The following is a 23,565-nucleotide window of genomic DNA, read 5'->3' as shown; positions in this document are numbered from 1 at the left end:
ACCTATGCAATATCTTTATTTCAAATTTTTTTTGTGTTAATATTTTCTTTTATTTTTGCTTTTAAATAACTAAATTTGATTTGAAAAATTTATATTTTAATATAATAGTGAATATTCGCACTGTGGCCCTCAATCAAATGTGATTTCTGGAGTTTTTGCAGATGTGGTATAGTCACTTTGTTGTCTCAAAGACATGTGTTGTTGATTTATTGCATTATTTATGACGTTGCATTTAGGGTTGGGAGATATGACGATATTATCGTATATCGCCGATATCTTGCAAGTATCGTGATTATGTTATATATGTATTATATTATATATATTATCGTCAATATCGGGAAAAATATACTCGCATAGCCCCATAGTTACCATACACAACATATTTATTCACATGCAAAAACATGAATTAAATATTTTCTAGGGTATTTGGACAGAAATTCGAATCGTACCAGAGTTAGTTTGGAACCGGACCCGAGACCACCTCTTCAGCTGGGTCTCGGTACAGTTGTTTGGTCTGCACCCGAGTGTGATTGCCCAAAAGATCCGCACCAAAGGGGGAAACTAACATCAGACCAAACAACACAGGTGTGAATACACCTCAAGTGAGTGTTAGATGATGGCAAAGGTAATCTAAATGTAAAAATAGGAGAAATGAGCAAGAATAAAAATATAAGATATTACATTATACCTAGGGCCAGTTTGCACCAACGGATACCCTCTTTTGGTGTTAATTTTTTTTAATCCATTTCTAATTCTAACCAAAAAAAAACAAAACATTTTTTTCTCATGCAGAACGAATTGCAGAATTTTAGACAAATTACAAATACATTATAGCTTGAATACACGTTTAAAAACAGCACTACACATTATAATTAAGGAAATTAATTATACTCGTCATCATGAAATGTCTACTCAGATGATAACGCCAAAAAGAATGAGAAACATCTAACCTTATGAAAAAAAAAAAAAAAAGCACATTGCTATGTGACATCAACATGCATTTATCATTATTATAATCACCAAATTCTGTTTCATTTGTATTCAACAGCTCTAACTAACCAAAGTAAAACCTTTAACATTTCAATCATTAAATTAAACGAACTGAATTGCAGGTAATCATTAAATAAAGTGCAGCCAAACGTAACATTGATGTGTGTTTACAGTGTATGTCGGCAGTGTTGTCTCTTGCAAGGGAAGGGGCGGATATTATATTATAATATATTATAATCGTATATTGCGAAATATTTTAAGGCGGTTATTGAAATATTCAATATTCAATGCATTTATTTTGTTATTGATAATAGTGCATTAATTGAGGATCCTTTTGCATTTGATATAGATTTGCTTTTGTAATTAGCAGCTGTTTTTGGTCAGAGTAAAAATGTATTCAAATTCAATGTTTTTTTTTATTGAAGTATTTTTACAGCTGGATGACGCACTGTGTGTTAGAAAATTATACCCTCATAAATGCAGACCTGAAAATCAGTTCAACTGGTCAAGTATTGCTGCTTAATAAAAAACTGGTCAAGGCCACATCAACTACCCCTTTACATTGGTGCAAAACTGAAGCGAGTGCAGTCAGGGTTGTGATTTTTCCACTCCAGAGTCCTAACTAGGTGTTTACTGAGTGCTCCCTGCAAGAGGAAGTTTGAGTCATATGAGTAAAATTTAAAAATTGTCTTTAAAAGGGAAGAAAAAGTATTTTCGTAACGCAGTACACACAGTTGCCTTTCACTTCAGCCAATTTTGGCCTCGTTAAGTATTTCCCAAAACATTCCAGGATTTTAGGAAGTCACAGCGAGTGTGCTAATATGTAAAAGTATTTTCGTAACGCAGTACACACAGTTGTCTTTCACTTCAGTGACCTTTAAAAGGGGTGGAGTTGTTTGCAGGAGACTGCGTTAGCTGAAAAAACACTAATGGCTAAGTGTGGGCGTCAATCCCCCACTCATCAACATGGCAAGAAAGGAGAAGCGTGTGTATTTTCTTGTAGTGGGTGAGAGAGTTTTAGTATTTTAGGGAGTTAAGACCTGATCTTGAGAACAGAGGACCAGCTCAGGAAGTTGAGAGGTATTTTTAGTTCTTTCAACTTTTACACGACGCCTCCGAAAAAGCTGAAGAGAAAACCGCAGACCAATACCTATATCAGCAGAGCGTCTTCAAAAGACGGGGCACTTTAAACTGGCAGCCTATTCTCTGAACCCCCTCAAAGTAGGGAGATTACCCAAAATGGGAAGCTGGAAAAGTTGTTTGGGTTGGCTGCAATGCCCTTTGGAGGACTGTGGGTAGAGTCTGCATTCTTCAGTAAAGTGGATATGGGAAAGTTAGGGTGATCCAAGATAAAGAAAAGACTTCAGAAGAACTCCGTGAAACTACCTCTGAAACTGTAGACCATAAAGAACATGACCACAATGACCGGTCCACCCCTAGCATCCGGATTTGACTGTATGGGTTAATAACTATGTTTCCATCCAGAGCTGAGAATTTAACTTTTGCGCAAAATTTAAATTTCTCATAAAACATTTGCAAATAAAGCAGCGTTTTCAAAATCGTCACTTCTTGGGAAATTGGTGCAAAATATCTGTATTAAAAATGGAAGTTGCTGCAATAATGGAAGCCACTGTGGCTCTTTTTTCCTACTTCATAAATGAAACGTTTTTTTATGCGATATCTCAAAATTTGCATAAAAATAAGTGGAAGGAAACATAGCTAATGATGATTTTTTTCTTTCCAAGGCTCGATTTGAGGGGGGATATGATATATGATAATTAAAGGTCCCGTTTTTTCCTGTGTTTTTGAAGCTTTGATTGTGTTTACAGTGTGCAATATAACATGTGTTCATGTTTCGCTGTATACCGCTGTTTTCACTGTCCTAAAAACGGGCTGATGACTTCCTTGTTCTATGAAGTCCCTCCTTCAGAAATACGTAACGAGTTCCGATTGTGCCAGCGGTTCCTGTGTTGTGAATCGACAGCAGCTTAGCGCACGTTTCCCGGAAAGGTCACGCCTCTTACCATAACGTGGAGATGCATGCGCTCAGTGTTATTATATGAAAATAACAGCGTCTCGACGACATGGCGACAAACACACTCTACAAACGCAACTCTTTCTCTTCTCCGTGGGAGCGCAACAAGACCACGCCCCCTTTTTTTGTGTATTCCTGTGGGTGGAGGTTAGTCAAAAAACTGTTCTAGTGATGTCATTAAAGCAGGAAGTAGAGGGATGTAGTCCAAACCGGCCGTTCGCTGTAGGCTTTGAAAGGGGACTTCTGTTAAATAAAATATCTCGCTTGGCATTGAACTTCTAGCTTTATAATTTTACAGGTATTATTTATGCTCTAACAGCAACATTACACACTAACTAAAGTTTGAAAAATGGGATCACGAAGAACAGGACCTTTAACAAACTAAATAACTATTAATAACTCTAATTGATCAATAAGTATTCAATATTCGCACAGTCAATCAAGCTTTTGTCATTCTTCGCGCTGTTCAAAATGGCCAAAAGATTTATTTATTTTCAAGTTATTGAATTTCAAGTCAAAGCTGAATTTTCAGCATCATTATTCCAGTCTTAAAGGTTATCTAAGTAACTTTTTTACCTTAACTGAACAGCCTCGGAGTCATTGGAATGGTTATATTACTTATTTCGGGTTGAATGGTGGTCGTTTCGCACCCCCCTGGTGCCCATGAGCGGAAAATACGCACGTGCAACTTTGAGTCAGGAAGTATCGCGTGATATCAGGTCTCGCGATGTAAACAATTGCTTTACGGCCAAAAGAAATCTGCTAAAATGCTGTCATTATTGCGCTCCCTCACGCTGTTCGAACCCGAAGGAAGAAGACGTTTTAAAGAATGTCCCATCTGCTTTGATGTCGTTGATCTACTAGCCTCTGGTGTTTGAGAATCGCTAACGAGTTTTTACAACAGTGTTGTCAAATATCTATTCCGAAGCTGTGGGGGAGCTCTAGAGAGAAACCTGCGAGAATACAGCGAAGAAATCCCGAAACTACTGAGCCCCGCTTTAAGTGTCACACGATCCTCAGAAATCATTCTAATACGCTGATTTGCTGCTTAATGCTTTTGTGGAAACTGTCATGCATTCTTTCTTTGATGTATAGAAAGAACAGCTTTTAATATAATAGAAGCCAGGACTTGTATTTAAAATAAAATTCTTTGTAACATTTTGTAACACAAATGTCGTCTTTGGTCAATAAAAATTTAAATATTAATTTCTTTCAAAAAAACTAAAATCCTACTCACACCAAACTTTTGAACAGTAGTGTTTATATATATTTTGTTGAAAATAATAAAGATGTGTACACTCGCATGTATTCAAGGAGGAATGTATTAAGGAATTTTTTTGATGTGTCACAGACATATTATTTTCCCCCTTTTTCTTTATTCTGGGCACTCATACTACTTATTCACATTTAAGCATCCTATCAGTATCACCCTCCCCCAAAATATCAAAATTCAGCTGCACAATTTGATATATCAATAAACTAGTTGCCCACTAATTATTTCTCATAAGATCCCAGCCTGTATAATCGTGGAGCAGCATGATGGGTTAAAGGATAAAGCTCAATATGAGGAGAGCTATTTCCTTACAGTGTCCTCTCCAGGCAGATGGGTCACATGAGGACATCTGGCCTTAATATCCCTGTAGTGCATTACTCCCGTCTAAGATCCTATTGATTTGATTGATATTGTGCCTTTGGCAGTTCTGTGCAACATGACTGTCAGAATGGTTCACAACGCAGATGTTTGCAGATCATCCGTCACATATGCTTTGCTTAACAAGCTTGTGTCAGCTCCATATAGAAATAGTGCTACAGTAATTAAGTGTCTAATGGGTTGATATTGCTGTAGGCGAGGGATTGAATAAACTACTTGTGGCATAACAAGCTGTTTGAAGAGCTTGCTTTGAAATGCAAAAGCAGGATATTTAGTTACTCACTATGGTTACAAGAGAAGAAATAATAAAGCAGTTGCATCGTTGTGTTGGATGACGATGCATTTCTGAATGCAAATCTGTGTGTATATAAATGTAAATGAGTCCAAAAATTACTGTTTTTCTTCTTTCCACTTATAATGAATAAAGTAATACAGAATGGCTTGAGGATGAGTAAATTATGACATTATAAACTATCCTTTTGACCCTATTAGGCCTACTGTATCGTATTTGATATGTATATTTATATGGTCTCTAAATAATCAACACGATCAAAATTTGAAAAATATGTACACAATCTTCTACATTCCTTCTGTCGTCTGATTGATAGTTTATACTTCAGCAAGTAAAAATCCTTTTCAGTATAATTGTAAAAACGTCCCTCTTCAGGTACATGTGTCATTATTCAGTAAATTTAGTATTAATATAGTATTAATATAATATAAAATACAAGTAATATTTCCAGATCAAATGTTTTATGTACTATACTAATGTTTAGTATTTATTAATACTAAAATAAAATGTTAGTATTAATGTTAGTTTCATTAATGTTAATCAAACAACAAAATACAAAGAGAAAATCTCTCAGCTGAAAGTAAGATGAACATTTACTGCACTGAAGCAACTTAAGTCTACTTAATTATCCATAAAAATATGGAAATATTTTTACATAAATAAAATATGATCAACCCACAATAAAAACTACAGAGCTTTTGATCATAAAACTAAGCATTTCAATATCAGATATATTATTGGGAGATACTATGGAAGCTTGTTTCTGCCACTGAATAAAGAATAAAAAAACTTTTTAACTTAACTTTTTTTGCTGCGTCGTAACGAAATTGATCATTTGCTTGTGTTTTGAAGTCTTGTCATTTTCAACATTCAAGCCTTTTTTAACCATTCTGATTCAAACGCAAGAAGATGCGAAATAAATCTCAATTTAGTTCTCGCGCTCTGTTTTCTCAGACAACTCTCTGTGTGCGCACAGAAAACAGCTTGCGAGAGTATTGAATAGAGTTCTCTTTCACGTCTTCTTGTGCTTTAATGGAAAAATACACAACACAAAAATGCCTGTCTTGGCGAGTATTGATATAAACACTGTCGGGTATGTCTGAACTTAAACAGATGAGAAAGAAAATGCATGTGTAACAGTATATTGGATCTGTGCGTTCGGTCTTAGTGACCTGATATCGGTCTTTTCAGCCTAATTTTAACTTTTACATTTTTATTGATTTATTTATTGGTTTGTCCAGTGAAAACTTTGGCAGGGCAAGTCAAATTTGAACCACTGGCCCAACCAATCCCCTAGCATTGAACCCTGTTACTTTATTAAGTGGTTATCACTTCATCGTATCATTCGCCTGTGCTGTGAGAGAGATGGGTCTGGGATGCCAGTAAATTCACTCGCCAGTGCCAAGAGGCCTGGGCAGCTGGCACAACTCATTCACACAGACGACAAAGTCTCAGTGTGAACCAATTAGGTCACACCTCTCCTCACACTAGCATTATGATCTAGCTGCTATGCTTATCTAGTGCTTTTATTTAAAGGATTTAATGAAAATATGTTGACGTCAATTCTACTGATCACTTTTTTTATAGACTTAATGGCTCATGGAAAGTTTTAGTTATATGTTTATCTGCTCTGAATACATCATTGGTTGTTGTTGGAGAGGGATGAAAGAAACCTTTAGTGCCTTTTTTTGCATAGAGGCCGGGACACACCAAGCCGATGGTCTGCCGTCTGGCAATGTGGGTCCGTTTATGAGCGTCGTTCGGCTTAGTTTTTTCATTAGGTTCCGCACTGTGTGCTCTATTCGAACGCCGTCTGGGTTTTTTGGGCCGCGGGGTTGGGGCCCGTCAGTGAGAGCGAGAACTATGGTTGGCTGTTCAGCTTAGTGAACGAATCAGTGCATGAGAATAAAAGCGAAAGTGATGAAAGCGAGAAAAGAAGTCCAAGACGGTTCATACAGAAGGCTGTTATAATTTTATGTCATCTTACCCGAGCGTTCGAATGCATGAAAATTTCCATAATAACATGAGCCATCTGGAATGAAGAAAGTGATCATCGTGATTGATATTCAAAATGGTAAGCAAGCGCCGCTTCGTTTCCAAATTGTATATCTGCAGTCCTAGTTTCGGTTTCCTTTTTGAATGACAAAAAGGGAGGGGGGGGGGGTGGAGAAGGGGGAGGGGGGCCTAAAGAAGGCTTGATCCCCCCCCCCAAAAAGTCTTGATTCCCCCCCCCAAAAAGTCTCGATTCCCCCCTAAAAAAGTCTCGATTCCCCCCTGAAGGACACCAGATGTGGGGTAATATAAAGTTTTACCTGTAAAATAATAATAAGATACATTTATAGCTCTGACCGATTTTATATCATCATTTTGGCCACCCCTGAAATGGGTCATACCATTAACATTACTTGAACAGTTGCATGGACGAAGAACATAATGCGTTTTAAATGCATACACACACTTCAGTTGAATGATAACAACCCCCCCACCCCCCAGCTCTCTGATCCCCCTGAGGGCCATTGTGTAATTCACACTCAGGGGTTGGTCCATGAGAAACCTGTGAGGATTTTTCCAACTTCCTGTCTTTTCTTCATCCTTTTCATCATGTTTGAGACCACAGCTGTGACTTGATTAGATGCTCATCCCACAGATCCATCTTTTCTACACAAAGCCATGCCTTGTCACCTTTAACAGTGTGTCCTGCAGCAGAAGCCGGCACAGGGAATGAAGGCTGAACGCTGTGTGTGTGTGTACAACGACACTTTTATATGCACTACAACAGCATTCTCTCAGCATCCCTGTCCGGATGATCCCTGGCCTCTTCAACAAAAACCTTTCAGGTTTATTTTTGCTCTAATGCATATTATCAAATATTTCAAAACCTACACTGCCATTCAAAAGTTTGGGTTTGGTATGACATTTTTACAGTAAAAACAGTAATATTATGAAATATTATTACAATTTAAAAAATATATATATTTTAAAGTGGAATTTATTTCTGTGATGGCAAAGCTTCATTAATCCATCAGTCACATGATCCTCCAGAAATCATTCTAACATGCTGATTTGCTGATCAAAAAACATTTCTTATTATTATCAATGTTGAAAACAGTTTTTTTGTATTTTGTTTTCATGGAAACCATGATGCATTTTTTCCCAGGATTCTTTGATATCCTAATATCTTTGATATTCTTTGATCTTTTGACAGCATTTATTTGTAACAATGTAAAAGTCTTTACTCATACTTTATCAATTTAATGCATTCATGCTGAAAAAGAACCAAAATAATTCTTACTAATCTCAAACTGTGAAATGGTAGTGTAGTTTAGAATATTGCTAAGATAACGTGATGCTCCAAGCATAAAAATACACAGCACACACATATCGATTTAAAAATGTTCATAATAGTTTTAGCTATCTTACATAATTTTTTTTCCCACTGAGTATTCGCAATGTATCATGGGATTGACTGCTCTGTGACGGATACATGCGATTATGAATTTGGCCCAAAACACTTTTTGGACAGCTTTTGCAATTAAAGTACACTGGTGCTGCCTTTTAGAACTGTTATTCTAGAACTAAAGTATGTGTCGGGTCTAAATAAAAAGAGATTCTGGCATTTAGAGGAAGAAAGACTAAGAGACTCAACTGCCACACCTTAATTGGCTTATGCAACCATGTGCATTATCTGATGGGCTGATAAGGGTTCATTACATTCAGCTGACCATGACTGACTATGTGATGCTTGTTTAAACAGGAACACTGTTTATGTGGTGAAGGTACCTAGAACGTTTGACGTTTGATGTATATGAGAGGAACAGGAAAGAGACGGTATGTAGAGAACATATGGCTAGTGCTTTCTCAACACCTCTCTCAAGTTTGTTCAGCTTCAGAGCTCTCAACAAAATGAGCGTGGTATATATGGTTGAGAGATGAATCATGAACTAGGAGGATGTAGCCCAAGCTGTAATAGTGTTTTAGGTCATGCTGCCTGTTAAACCCTCCTTGAGATGAACTTCATTAGTATTCAGTGGTGGTTGCACAGCGGTGGTTAAAGTTGCTCAATAAGGCTCCAGTGAAACACTAAAACTCACTGTTTCCCTCAGCACACAGGAACACTCTTCTGCTATGAGTTGCTTTTAATCCCAAAAATAAATTTTCCTTCTCTCTTTCTCTTCCACAGGCAGTGAGCATCAACAAAGCCATCAACACACAGGAGGTTGCTGTCAAAGAGAAGCATGCCAGGAATATCCTTTTGTCTGTGTTGCCCTGAAAGAGAAAAGAGAAATACTGTATTAACGAATGTAAGGGGGAAAAGATGATTAAGATTCTTATTTTATGATGAATAAGCAGGCGGCATCACCGGATAACCTCAAAATAGCCAAATCACAATCTACTGGTTATAGGGATCGCCAAATAACCGTTATTTAATTTTATTTTGTCCATTGAATGCCCTACTGTTTGCTTGACAGATCTGCAAATGTTTTAAACCTCCTGGAAAACTTTTAAAATAGCTTTTATTTTTTCATAATTTAATTTTTATTTTGAGGATATCTTGTTTTATAAATTTTAAGGGATTTTAACTTGCTTTTATTTTATTTGTTTAATTCATTTAATTTTGTTATTGTTAATGTTATTTTATTTGGAGATATCTAATTTGAGGTTATTTTATAAATAATAATATAAATAATAATATAATAAAAAATATATATATAATAATATACAGACCCTTTCCAAAAAATTTGAATATCATGAAAAAAGTTTATTTATTTCAATAATTCCATTCAAAACTTTAAACTTCCATAGATTATAGATTCAGGGCCCACAACTTAAATGATTTCAAGTATTTAGTTGTTTATTTGTACATAATTTGGGCTTCCAGCTCATAAAACCCACGAAAACAGGATTTAAAAAAATTAGAATATTACATGAAATCACACAGTAATCACACAGTAATACCATGGTCATTGAACCAGGTTTTGGTTCTTTTGGCAGTGTGGGCAGGTGCAAATCCTGCTGGAAAATGAAGGAAGCATGAAGTGCTCTGAAAATGTCCTGGTAGACGGCTGCGTTGACTCTGGATTTAATAAAGCACGGTGGACCAAAGTCCTCTTTTCTGATGAGAGCAAATTTTGCATCTCATTTGGAAACCAAGATCCCAGAGTCTGGAGGAAGAATGGAGAGGCACACAATCCAAGATGCTTGAAGTCCGTGTTGGTTTGGGGAGCCGTGTCATCGGCTGGTGTTGGTCCACTGTGCTGTCCACTCAACGCAGCCGTCTACCAGGACATTTTCAGAGCACTTCATGCTTCCTTCAGCAGACAAGCTTTATGGAGATGCTGACTTCATTTTCCAGCAGGATTTGCACCTGCCCACACTGCCAAAATAACCAAAACCTGGTTCAATGACCATGGTATCACTGTGTAATTACTGTGTGATTTCATGTAATATTCAAATTTTTTGAAATCCTGTTTTTGTGGGTTTTATGAGCTGGAAGCCCAAATTATGTACAAATAAACAACTAAATACTTGAAATCGTTTAAGTTGTGGGCCCTGAATCTATAATCTACGGAAGTTTAACGTATTAAATGGAATTATGGAAATAAATTAACTTTTCCATGATATTTGAATTTTTTGGAAAGGGTCTGTATATATAACCTCAAAATACCTGGCAGGCCTAGTACCAATACCTGGCAGGCATATATATATATATATATATATATATATATATATATATATATATATATATATATATATATATATATATATATATATATATATATATATATATAGTACCAGTACACTGGACAGACCAATCTGCCAATATTTGGCCATTATCAGCATCTGATATTGAAGCATCTGGATTAAGATGATTCAGAGATGCAGACTTTAAACAGCGTGTCCCTCATTTTTGTCCTTGACTGCTGTCTTCACCGTGCATATTGGGCACGCATCATGAGAAAGGGGCTCACACATTCTGGCTTGCAGTCAACCGCCTGCCGCTTTCCAGCAATGCGGTGCTCTGCTGGAAATTTTGCCACGTCTTCCACAAGCTGCTGAGGGACGGCCATCCAAACGTGAGTACATACACGTCTAATTCCACCTCACTCTCACTTTCTCTCAGTTGATATCTGCTTCTCCCTTTGATTAATTTATTTTTCTCACACACTCAAAACAGCTCCCCAGAGTAAACGCAGCATGCATCAGTGACATGTGATGTGTGTGTAATCCATATTGAACTATCCCACATTGAGCTCTGTTACAAAAAATGTAACCAGCTGTCTACTTAGACAGCATTTTAAGGCATCATCATAGGCACACCCCTGATTCAAAGTCTGTTCAAAAAGGTAGGCAGCAACATTACGCAACCATTTCAAAGCAGCAGTGCAAATAACCTATGCGGAGCAGTCAGCACAAAAACAACGCATTGTGATATTTATTTAACATACTGAGAAATATCAATAAAATCTCAGTCTTATTAAAAAGACAGTATTTTACTATGCATTTGTATTAGATTATTGCGCTGCTAGCTTTGCAACGTGCTAACTTAAAACTGTTATTGGAATCAATTGTAAGTCAAGTCTCTCTTACACTTCACATAAGGAGATCTGGTAGCTGGTATATGAAGTATTCCAATTCAGTGACATATTAGTAGGCCCAGACGGAATATGCTGATTTTCCAGAGTGACTTTTTGGATTTAAACCTGGTAAAATAAGATATATGGGTACCCTGGTTAAGATCTGACGTACCAATATATCGGACAGACAAATTCATCTGTCAATATTCTGCCACTTTGAGGTTATTGGCATTAGTTTTATTTTAATCAATTAAATTTATTTTAGGGTAATATCATGAGGTATCTTTTTTTATTTTAAACTTGAAGAAATTTGAAACTTGTTTTGCTTTGATTTTATTTTAGGTATCTAATTTGATGGTAATTTCATGTGGTATTTATTTTTTATCTCTCATTTGTGGGTAATATCTTGGGTTTTATTTTTATTTATTTATTTATTTTTTGAAATGCTGTCTCAACTTTTCCTGTCTCTCTCTTTGTCACCTCAGGTCATTAAGGACTCCATGCGGCACAAGGCTGACCTGAACGACATGAGCAGGATGTGGGTAAGTGCACGAACACAAGTTGTGGCTGCTGGTTTTAATGATTTCCCTCTAAAACAGAGGCTCGCTCAATATAACTCTCTGTCATTATTGAATGTGGCCTTGCCGAGCTCCCTCGAGTTTCCGTCTCTGTGGAAACTGTCAGTGTGTCAGTCAGCAAGCTATTTGGTTATTGCTGATTGACAGCTGAATAGCTTGGCATTCTCTGTATGAGTCAGACACACTAACCTCAGCACAGAGATGATCTGTAATTAGCTAACGATGATGTGAGCATGTGTTTGTCACTCTGGAGGAATGCTTACAGAGCTTTGCTTGTTATGAGGTACCAGTCAAACATCCCTGATATCTTGTGAAGCTCACTTCATGTTTATATATCTAATAGATCAGACAATATATGGCAAATCATATTTTGGTTATTTCTTTCTGTTTAATCCAATACACTGTATATTTAAGCGGTTTAGTATTTCTCACACATAGCATAAATAGGTCTTTATACACACATAAAATATATAGCTATAGTAATAATAAAAGCTTTAATACATTATTTGTCAGAACGATCGCAGGGAGCTCTTAAAGCTTCTCTTTTGTTGACATCAGCTGGTTTATAGGCGTTTCTTATTTCAAATTTGGGAAGATAGTTATAAGTGTCCCAGATGCAGAGATGGAGTTCATTGAGCTGCGTTTACTGCGAACCGAGCAGCTTTGAGGTTCATTGTGCAGCCCTAATACAGTGAGTTGTGAATGTCGTTTCTTGTTGATTTTTATCTTGATTGTCAGCAATAAGTATTTCTGATGCAGTTTACGATCAACTGTGTTTCGCCAGCCAAAAGGAAGTGTCAGATGGAACATGCTGAGTTGCATCTTTGAGTTTTCCCTTTGCAGTTTAGTATTACTAACTGCATCCCTTTGAGTTTTCGCCGATAACATGCTGCAGAATTAGACTCAGGAGAAACATTTCCTGTGAACAACTCTGCCCATTCCTGTTATGATGTCACTAAGTGGTGAAGGGAACAGGAAGTGAAAGAATGAGATCATTATCTTGACATGCAGCTGGCCCTTTTTTATGGGTGTACACCAAACATGTGAACGCATACACAACCTGACCGTAATCTGCCCCTAATGACTCATATTTTGAATTGTGAAGTGAGCTGATGAGCTTAGAATGACAAAAGGACTCATTAGATGCTACTGCTGCTTTGGAAAGGGAATGACATCATTTCCTTTTAAAGCATTCAGTGTTTTTCTTGCCCTCACACTTCGATCTCTCTTCTTAGGGTCATCTGAGTGAAGGCTATGGGAAGTTGTGCAGCATCTACCTCAAACTGCTCATTACCAAAATGGAGTTTCACATCAAAGTGAGTGACAGAGCCCTTGAATTTGATTTCAGCAAAACATCCATCTTCTAACTCTCCTCCTCACATCTCCTCACAATCTGTTGTGCAGTCAAAATGATTCTTCATGTTCCCTCCCAACCATTTTCACAATTTGAGCCAAATGAATCTTGACATTGTCATCCTGGAATATGGCCATGATGTGTCTTCTTACATGGTTGTTTAAGAAATGAAAAGCTACACACTCCATCAATTATGGTTAGAAGAACTGTTGCCAAACATATAACAAACTAGAAACATAGTAATAACTGCAATAATGATCCAAACATAGACTCTTAAGCATTTTGCCTATTTAAATCCAAACAGCGATATGGGTACGTGATATCGTATGGGTTGCCTATTTAAATCCAAACATGAGATATGTGTGTGTATATATATATATATATATATATATATGAGATATGTTTTGCCCCAGCTTCCTGTGTCATATGAAATGTCAATACAGGAATGCAAGAAATAGATTTGCAGTTGTCAAGCCATTTCATGGGTATTTTAAAAACTCTATGCTGTCAGACTCTCACAAATATTATACTTATCCCACTTGCTTTCCCAGAATCCTCGTTTCCCAGGCAACCTTCAGATGTCAAACAGACAGCTTGATGAGGCGGGTGAGAACGACGTCAATAATTTGTGAGTATTGCTTTGTTTCTCACAAGCTTTGTGTTTTCTCAGTCTGTTTTTTTTTTTGTTTTTTTTTATAAAGCTCCAAAATTGCTCTGTCTGTTTGTGGAATGGGACTTAATCATGTTTCCCTTTCCTCTCAACACGTGTAGCTTCCAGTTAACGGTGGAGATGTTTGATTACTTGGAGTGTGAGCTGAATCTATTCCTCGGCGGTAAGTTTAAGGTGGAGTGCCAGTGTTTGAACATCAGCAAAGTCCTTTCACTTGCCGGTCATTTTGTGTTGTGCTATTTTATAAGTAGGTAGTAGGCAGGCAATTACAATCTCTGAAATCTGAAATCTCTTGTCAAGATTATATTTGAATAACGTGAAGTGAGCAAAAAAAAAAAAAAAAAATGTTTTTTTTATCTCAGATCACACTAAAAATTTGCATTCTAGAGTAAAAAACAAGTGACATCTCTATTGGTATAGATACAGTGATAAAAATAAGTATTTGAACACCCTGCTATTTTGCAAGTTCTCCCACTTGGAAATCATGGAGGGGTCTGAAATTGTCATCGTAGGTGCATGTCCACTGTGAGAGACATAATCTAAAAAAAAAAATCCAGAAATCACAATATATGATTTTTTAACTATTTATTTGTATGATACAGCTGCAAATAAGTATTTGAACACCTGAGAAAACCAATGTTTTCAAATACTTATTTTCCTCACTGTATATCTTCTGAAAATGCAGTAAAGTCTAGATGTCAGTTTGTCTGTGCTGTAAGCATTAGGGAGTGTTGTTGGCTGAAACACAGCTCCCTGGCACAGGAAACCACACCTCTGTGTGCTGAGAAGACGGGGTCTCACAGGAGCCTGCATCACTGATCACCAGAGAGACGGAGGGAGGGAGTATGGGCATGAATGTGAATGAGGAAATGGGCAATGAAAGGGATAAAAAAAAAAAAAAAAGAGGAATGTATTGAACAAGGGATTCATAAAAAGAACCGATTGAAAACTGAGGCTGTCTAGAGTGTTTTGAACATATGTTTATATTGCCCCTATTATTATTTTGTGTTTGTTTTTGTTTCTTCACAGTGTTCAGCTCGTTGGATATGTCTCGTTCCGTGTCAGTGACTGCAGCGGGTCAGTGTCGTCTGGCCCCTCTTATACAGGTCATTCTGGACTCTAGTCATCTGTACGACTACACCGTCAAACTGCTCTTCAAACTCCACTCCTGTGAGTCCATAAACCACATCTCTCTCTTAACATACACACACAGAGGATAATAAAATAAAACCACCAGACTGACCCATTGCTAAACCCCACCTTTCAATCTGCCCATAGCTGAGGAAACACAACTTTTTATTTTTTATTATTTATAATTTTTCTTAAACATAACAGATACTGTACTAATAACTGCTACTGTAATTTAAGTCATGTTTTAATGTTAATTTATTGTTGTTAATGTTTTTACTTATTTTTAATTAGTTATTTATGATTGTTATTTTAATTATTAAATATTTTGGGGTGGGATAGTTGTAATTGTGTGTTTTGTGTTGTTTCTTTGGATGTTATAACAAAATGTAATAAAAATAGATATGAAAAAAAGAAAGCTCAACCAAGTTAGTAACTAATGACTAGTTAGTGACTTAGTGCAGGGTCATTTTCTTTAGCTTTTCCTTGTTGTGATAGGCATTCTCGTGTCCTCCAGGTCTGCCAGCAGATACTCTACAGGGCCACAGGGATCGCTTCCAGGAGCAGTTTAAGAAGTGAGTCTGTCAGTCACCATCCAGTCAGAACAGCTGATTTGAGTCACACAGACTGACACTATTTTAATCTTTTGTCTTTTCTCACTCTCTCAATCTTTCCTCTCTCTCTCCAGGCTGAAGAGTCTGTTCTATCGCTCCAGTAACCTGCAGTATTTCAAGAGACTGATTCAGATCCCACAACTTCCTGAGGTGAGACTCCTGCATACCAAACAGATTTCTGCCTGACCTGAGTCCAGAAATACAGCTAGTGGAAAGAAATTATGTAACTAATTTACATATCTGCCTGCTTAGTTTGCTAGCATCAGGATTTTTAACTGGAGTCCATGAAAATGCTTCGGGCGGTCCTATAAAACAAAATCTTTCTTCATTTCTCATGATATACATTTTTTTGTTTGAGCATTTTGACCAGCCCTTCATAACATTTGCTCAACCAATTCTCCCGACCAATAGCATATGAGGGAAATGTTTTGGGAAAACCTGTTTGAAAACCTTTTTTTTTTCCGTCATCTGAAATCTTTGCAAGTGTTGGCATTATCTGAAATCTTTGCAAAGGCTGGATCCAAACTGGAGCTGACTTCCTTTATTATAATCGTTCTACTTTTTCTCTGCAGAATCCGCCAAACTTCCTGCGGGCATCAGCCCTGTCCGAGCACATCAGTCCAGTGGTGGTGATTCCAGTGGAGTCTTCGTCCCCTGAAAGTGAACATGTAGTTGAGACAGAAGACCTGGTGGACACAGACATCCCACCTTTACCGGTACCACACATAATCTCACTATCCAAAGCTCTCATGTATATATATATATTTTTTTTTAAACGTGAGCATCTAAAGATTTATCTCCATTAGAGCGTTGCGGACAGCAAATTCGATGACTTTTTTGGCACCTCGGCTGCTACAGACCCGTTCAACTTCAGTCAGAATGGCATGCGCAAAGATGAGAAGTAAGTCTTGAAGATACTGGAATATAATTAATAATAATAAGGAGCTTTTTGAGTTTATAAGATCATGATGAATCTATCTCTCACCTCAGAGACCGTTTGATTGAGCAGCTCACAGCAGAGCTACAGGCCCTGAAAGAGGAGCTGGAGTCCTTCAGATTGGAGGTAATGAGCTGGAGATGAGAGCAGAGGATGTAATAATATACATACACCCACACAATACCATTCTAAAGTGTGGGGCCAGTCAAAAAAACATTTTCAGCTAGGAAACATTACATTTACAAAAATCTGCTACAAAAGATTTCTCTTTTAAATGAATGCTGTTCTTCTGTATGTTCTATTCATCAAAGAACCTTATAAAAATGCAGTTTCCACAAAAGAATTAAGCAGCACAACTGTTTTCAACATTGATAATAATAAGAAATGTTTCTTGAGCAACAAATCACTATATTAAAATGATTTCTGAAGGAAGACTGGAGTGATGTCGGCTTAAAATTCAGCATTTTAAAATAGATACAAATAGTGAAGTTATTTTTAAAGGGACAGTTCACCGAAAAAATTAAATTTAGCCAATGATTTACTCACCCTCAAGTCATCCTAGGTGTACATGACATTCTTCTTTCAGTCGAATTCAATCAGAGTTATATTAAAAAAAATGTCCTGGCTCTTCCAAGCTTTATAATGGCAGTGAAGCCCATAAAAGTGCATCTAAGTGCTCCACACGGCTCCGGGGGTTAATAAAGGCCTTCTGAAGTGACCTGATGCGTTTGTGTAAGAAAAATATCCATATTTAAAACTTTATAAAAGTAAAATAACTAGCTTCCGGCCAAACAAACATACGGATTGCACTTAAGTGTAAGCGCAACTTATGCGAGTAATGCGACGTACTGCTGATGTTTACGCTACGCCATGACGCACTACGCCGCTTCTGACGTCACAAGTTGCGTAAATTGCACTTTAGGTGTAAGTAGACTGCGTATGGCCGTTTGGCCGGAAGCTAGAATTTTACTTTGTAACATTGAATATTTTTCTTACACAAACTCATCGCTTTGCTTCAGAAGGCCTTTATTAACCCCCCGGAGCAGTGTGGAGCACTTTTATAATGGATAGATGCACATTTATGGACTTCAAAACAGAAACAACAATTCATTGCCATTATAAAGCTTGGAAGAGCCGGGACATTTTTTTAATATAACTCCGATTGTATTCGTCTAAAAGAACTATCATATATACCTAGGATGACTTGAGGGTGAGTAAATCATGGGCTAATTTTCATTTTTGGGTGAACTATCGTTTTAAATCACAATATTACTGTTTTTACTGTATTTGAGCAAATAAATGCAGCCTTGCATAAACTTTTGAAGGAGTGAAAATGAAAGTGATAGAGATATGTCAATGATTCATTTGGTCTTTCTCAGAGTGGCCGTCTTTGTCAAGCACTCCGAGGGCGTGTGAACGAGCTGGAGGCGGAGCTTGCAGAGCAGACTCACCTGAAGCAGCAGGCGCTGGGTGAGAGCGAGTTCCTGAGGGTGGAGCTGGACGACCTGCGCAGGGTCAAAGAGGACACAGAGAAAGAGCAGCGCAGCCTGAGCGAAATCGAGAGTAAGAGTTACGATACTTTTGTCGGAAAAAGTTACATTGAACTTTCTTATTTCAAATATTGTATTTGAAATGAGACGTTCTTATTAAATGACCCTGTCAGTAATTTAGGGCTTCAACACATCCCATTGCTCTGTTCCTCTTTCCTAAAACAAAAAACAGTTTTCCTTCTTTTTCAGTTTATTCACACTAACTGGTTGCTTTTTTGGAATGACAGTTATTCCTTTATAATCACTATACAGAAGCACCATGTTTTATGGACTGAACCCTCAGCACCACTGAACAGCGTGTTACAGGAAATGAAAGGGCTGTTCAGAGTGCTGAGATGAAGGGTAAGAGATGGATGTTCTTTAGACAGTCTGTTTACTCTCTGGAGCTGAGGAACTTCGCCAGAAGGGATCCCAATCCACAGCAACCACCAATGAAACGCTAATAAACTGTATAGTCTACAGTCTAATTCACCAGCAAACATACAAAGGCCTGTGCTGACACTCTCAGTTGTGCTAACTGTTCTGTGACACAGAGAGTAAGGTCTGAGGCTTGTGTTTTTGATACTTGATATATTAATTAATTATTGTATTTGTGTTTTTTGTAGGAAAAGCACAAGCAAATGAGCAACGCTACACCAAGCTAAAGGAGAAATACACAGAGCTGGTCCAGAGCCATGCTGACCTGCTGAGGAAGGTAAATTGATGTCCTTACATCTACATCTCAACCCAAACAAACACACCCCTCTTTTCATTGCTCCGCCTCCAAAACTCACACTCCAATCCTAACCGCCCTGCTCTGAGTCGGCCTCAAACCCCGATCCACCTGCATGCAAGGTGAGTGCACTAACATTGACACTAAACACCGTATTCACTAGCAGTCGCCAAGAGTGGATGTCTGTTTATCATAGCAGAAGCACAACCAAATAATGCTTCATGAAAAATAAAGCGCAGAGGATGAACGAATGACAAAGAACTTCAACAAAATGAATGTACAGTACACAATAGTAATTACAAACAATAGTTCATTGTTAGTTGCCAACTGCACAGCAGCTCCAGACAAACAATGACACTCAAACCCAGTGTTACTCACGTGTGGAGCGGAATCAAAGCAACCTGTTTTCAGGCCTTCCCGCTCAGGTCTCTCCAGCGCTGGAAAGCTTTTCTTATATTAATAAAGAAAACTGCTGACTATCAATCAGTTTGCGGTTGCCAGTGGGGGACTAGTTCACCATAGATGTCCGGTTAGAGACATGAAGAAGCAGCAGAAAGTTTTCTTTGCAGCTTTATTTTCTCCATAACAATTCCATATGCTTCAATAAAGGTTTAGCACATAAGTGCTGATGAGTACATTCATGAGGCCATGAGTATGGGTGTGGTCTAAAACAAAGCATACAATATATATATCAATATAACATAACGAAAACAATTCAATAACAAGATAAATACATACAATGAGATGTAGCAGAAATGCTTCCATGAAACATAAGCAACATCATGTGAACACAAATGAATCCCTACTTCTATGTGAAGCATCCCCAAACAAGAAGCAGACAAAACAGCACCAAACAAACAAATACTTTTCATCAAACAGTCAACATGAGTTGAAATACATAAACCAACTTGTATTCTATACGCACACATCAATGGCAAGAAAGCATAGAGTCTGTTTGCTACACTCACCCCATGCAGAGCTATTTATTACAAATGCTAATCAATGCCACCTGCTGGAGATAGGCGGAGCCTAGTGTCTTCACGTTGCTGTTTTGACAGCATGCTCTGACATTGGCTGATTGCCAGAGCAAATCTTACAGACTCAAATACAGAATACACTACAGTGGGCCTTTTTAACAATTAACGCGGGTCCTTAAGCTCTTGCCCAGTCATAACCCTTCATTTTCCAGTGATTTCTTCTGAGCTTTTCTCTTTTGTATTGTGTCTCATCTCTATTTCTGCAATCTTTCTTCAAATCTCCCTCTTGCTCATTCTCTCTCCTCTACCATCATACGCCCCCTAATGCTGATTGGCTACACACTTCTGTTGTTTGTTCGTGTGTCGGTCCGATTAACTTCCAAACATCGTTTTTCAAATACCGCTAACCCCACCTTTAAGCATACACCATTTATATTATTTAACACACTCATTTTGACATCAAGTGCTATATCCAGCAAAGTAGACCTTCAGATTGAAGGGTGATTCTCACAAAACTGTATTTTCTGCAAGCCTTTTCAAGGTAAATGTTGGTGTCTTTCCAATAAAGGACACTTCGACACTCCAAAAGGACACCAACTAACCAAATGATATAAGGAGTCTATATAATTCATAAATGTATGCACACCATAGCACCTGCTAAAAGTTCTTGGGTTAAAGGGTTAGAATCGAAATTTCCACCTACCAGTGTTACAGGTGCTTGATAAACTCCCCACTTCTAAGATCATCTAACTGCGTGACGTAAATTAAATGAATGATGCAATTTTTACATGCTTCAGTAATTTATTTGCATTCAATTATTTTCACACTTTAAAAGATTTTAAATGAATTGCATGCATTAATCTAATAATAATTAGGGGAGAAAGATGTTCAAAATTGTAGATGATATTTACTTCCACTTAATTCATCACACTGGAAACGGAAGGTCAGGTGCATTGCGTTGTGGGACACAATATCTCACTCAGCGAACTCGTTTTGGCAAATGCATTCAGTAATCTGTGTTTGCCATGCCGATAGAAACGTTATATTACACACGTAGTGTGCACACTGCATACTGCTTGCTTCAGCTCCAGAGGCCTGTCAGTAAACCTGCAGGTGGTTAGGCTCCTCCACCAGAATTATTTTCTAGCAGACTCAGATGAAACACAGATGAGAACTTGACACTGTGTTCCTCTGCCACGGTTAGGCTGTCATCACTCTCACTGTCAATACAGCAGCACGCTCTGATCCCACCACAGAGCCATCCAACAGTGGGAGCCACATTCTTGGCAAAGGGAACTGGGTCAGCCAAGTGTTTTGACTGTGCTAAACTGTACATGTCTGTGTGCTTCTCAGAACGCAGAGGTGACACGTCAGATGACGGTGGCCCGTGCCGCCCAGGACGAGGTGGAGAATGTGAAGAAAGAGATGCAGGACAAATTGAAAGCCGCTCAGGACTCTACCAGTCAGCAGGTTGCACACAAACCACATACACACACACTTCATACACACACTGCCTCTGCCTGATGTATCCGTAGTATGTTTGTCTTACACTTCCCTATCCTCATGTATGTGCACGAGTAGGAGAAGGCTCAGTTAGAGCAGCTTCAAGCTCTACAAGCCGAGCTCATGTCCAGCAGAACAGAACTAGAGACCCTGAAGAGTACCGTCACCTCCTCCCAACAGGTGGGACCTCACCCTCCACCCTCCACCCATCATTCTCTTCCTCTTCACCTCTGTCATGAATCTCTCTTCACTCCTTGTCAGAAATTAAAGAAACGTAATAAAATGTAAAGCAATTCTTGACAAATCTTCACGCTTTAGCTGCACGATACTGGACAAAACTGACATGCTGACATTTACTTTTTCTGCAGTATATATTGTGAAATGAAGAAATGAAGGAACGTTCACCAGATGGCTTGAATAGTTCTATTTAAAAAAAAAAAAAAATTCATTCTAGAATAAGTGGGTTGAGTTTGTGAATAAAATCATTAAAAAAGCTGAAAATTCCTCCTGAAGAGTTTTTAGGACTAAACATTTTGGGAATATTTTTTCTTGAAATTTGGATGTTCACACTTTGATTTGACTTTTTATAGGAACTAACACAAAACACTTTCAGCAACCATAAATTGAGCAGTTAAAAAAAAAATCCCTCCACTTGAGTTTGCATAGGCCACAATCCCACTGTTTTTGACCAATTCACAAAAAATGTATAATAATAATTGTGATTTTTATTTTATTTTATTGTGATTATTATAAATATATTAAACAAAATAAGAAGTATTGTAATATTTAACTGTTGTACTGTAAAATAAGAAATCAAGTATTTAATAAAAACAGTTTTAATTTATAGTACAACTGTTAAATTTCAGTACTGATATTTACATCTTAATTTCTTTTCTTTTTTTTCTTTTTTTCAACAAACGTTAAACCATCAAGCTTTTATTTTGGTTTCAGAAACTCAGCCCTTTGCATGCGGGCAGCTCGTGGTTCAGTGTTTTTTGGTGTCTCAGATTGGTTTGATTGACAGTAAATTAACCGAGCTGTTCTGAGAATTAGGCTGCATTCGCACTAAGCCCCATATAGATTTTTTCCGATATATCGTGCAGCCCTACTTCACTCTCTTACAGCCATCCCTGTTCAGCTCTCGGCCCACCACAGGATCCATGTATCACTGTCTCTGCGATTTAGTCCTGCGCAGGTTGACATGGGGATTCTGTGATTGCATGTAGGTTCTAAATTACCTGAGCTGATGTGTCCAGACCGCATGTGGGAGTTGATATGTGCCCCCCCCATCCCACTTCCCTCTGTTTCCTGCACACCTGCTGCAGCACCTCCACTGTTGCCTCTAGCAGCTGACTCAAATAAAGACAACTGTGTGTTGATACATTTAACATCTTTATCATGACTGTATTAGTTCACGTTAAATACAGTGCTTTATAGAGTGCTGCAGGGATGACGTATGTTTGTACGCCAAAATGTATTAGCTCTAACTTCTGCTTCTCTGGTTCTAACAATAACAACACAGTTTCTTGAGATTCTTGTTCTCTCAGTAATAGTCACATTAGATCTTGTAATTCACGTAATGACAGACGGCTCTCATTGAACTGTATTCTCTCTCTTCCTGTAGTCGAGTGAGCAGCTCAATACTCAGCTGTCTGCTTTAGAGGCTGAGAAGGCGGAGCTTTTGGAGACTGTATCTCAGAAAGAGGCGGAGCTGGCAGGTTTGGGGGTGGAGTTAGAGCGTGTACAGAGCAGTCTGACCAATGAGAGAGAGAGTGGTGTGAAAGCTGCTGAGGCCCTGCAAAACCAACTCAATGAGAAGGTGGGATATTGTAGGTTTACTATTTGTTCAGTTATAATTGGGTCTGTGTAATTGTTCAGATTCATTATACCAAAAGGCATAGGCTGTAAATCTGCTAAATGTTCATTTTGCTTTTATGAGCTCACTAGCATTTAGACTGTTGGTCTCAAAGCTAACAGAAAAGGACTAATTGATGTAATG

At 37.9% G+C, this 23,565-nt stretch overlaps 1 protein-coding gene across 2 annotated transcripts in view; it reads left to right on the top strand.

Annotated features, from left to right (window-relative positions):
- The window catches only part of hip1 (huntingtin interacting protein 1), a 45,896-nt gene that overhangs the window by 13,435 nt on the left and 8,896 nt on the right, over nucleotides 1–23,565 (top strand). For both annotated transcript variants that reach the window (XM_084418145.1, XM_084418146.1), the window contains exons 2-18: nucleotides 9,149–9,212; nucleotides 10,900–11,042; nucleotides 12,029–12,085; nucleotides 13,357–13,437; nucleotides 14,027–14,103; nucleotides 14,247–14,308; nucleotides 15,175–15,315; nucleotides 15,791–15,848; nucleotides 15,962–16,037; nucleotides 16,460–16,603; nucleotides 16,694–16,788; nucleotides 16,878–16,950; nucleotides 18,204–18,387; nucleotides 18,980–19,068; nucleotides 21,417–21,533; nucleotides 21,645–21,746; nucleotides 23,191–23,385. In XM_084418145.1, the coding sequence (XP_084274271.1) occupies nucleotides 9,149–9,212; nucleotides 10,900–11,042; nucleotides 12,029–12,085; nucleotides 13,357–13,437; nucleotides 14,027–14,103; nucleotides 14,247–14,308; nucleotides 15,175–15,315; nucleotides 15,791–15,848; nucleotides 15,962–16,037; nucleotides 16,460–16,603; nucleotides 16,694–16,788; nucleotides 16,878–16,950; nucleotides 18,204–18,387; nucleotides 18,980–19,068; nucleotides 21,417–21,533; nucleotides 21,645–21,746; nucleotides 23,191–23,385 (1,758 nt within the window). The remainder of the gene's footprint in view (nucleotides 1–9,148; nucleotides 9,213–10,899; nucleotides 11,043–12,028; nucleotides 12,086–13,356; nucleotides 13,438–14,026; nucleotides 14,104–14,246; nucleotides 14,309–15,174; nucleotides 15,316–15,790; nucleotides 15,849–15,961; nucleotides 16,038–16,459; nucleotides 16,604–16,693; nucleotides 16,789–16,877; nucleotides 16,951–18,203; nucleotides 18,388–18,979; nucleotides 19,069–21,416; nucleotides 21,534–21,644; nucleotides 21,747–23,190; nucleotides 23,386–23,565) is intronic.

The sequence above is a fragment of the Rutilus rutilus genome (assembly GCF_951802725.1).
Source record: "Rutilus rutilus genome assembly, chromosome: 9".
Lineage (NCBI taxonomy): Eukaryota > Metazoa > Chordata > Actinopteri > Cypriniformes > Leuciscidae > Rutilus > Rutilus rutilus.
Note: the sequence above shows the minus strand (reverse complement) of the source record. Positions and strands in the feature narration are given on the sequence as shown.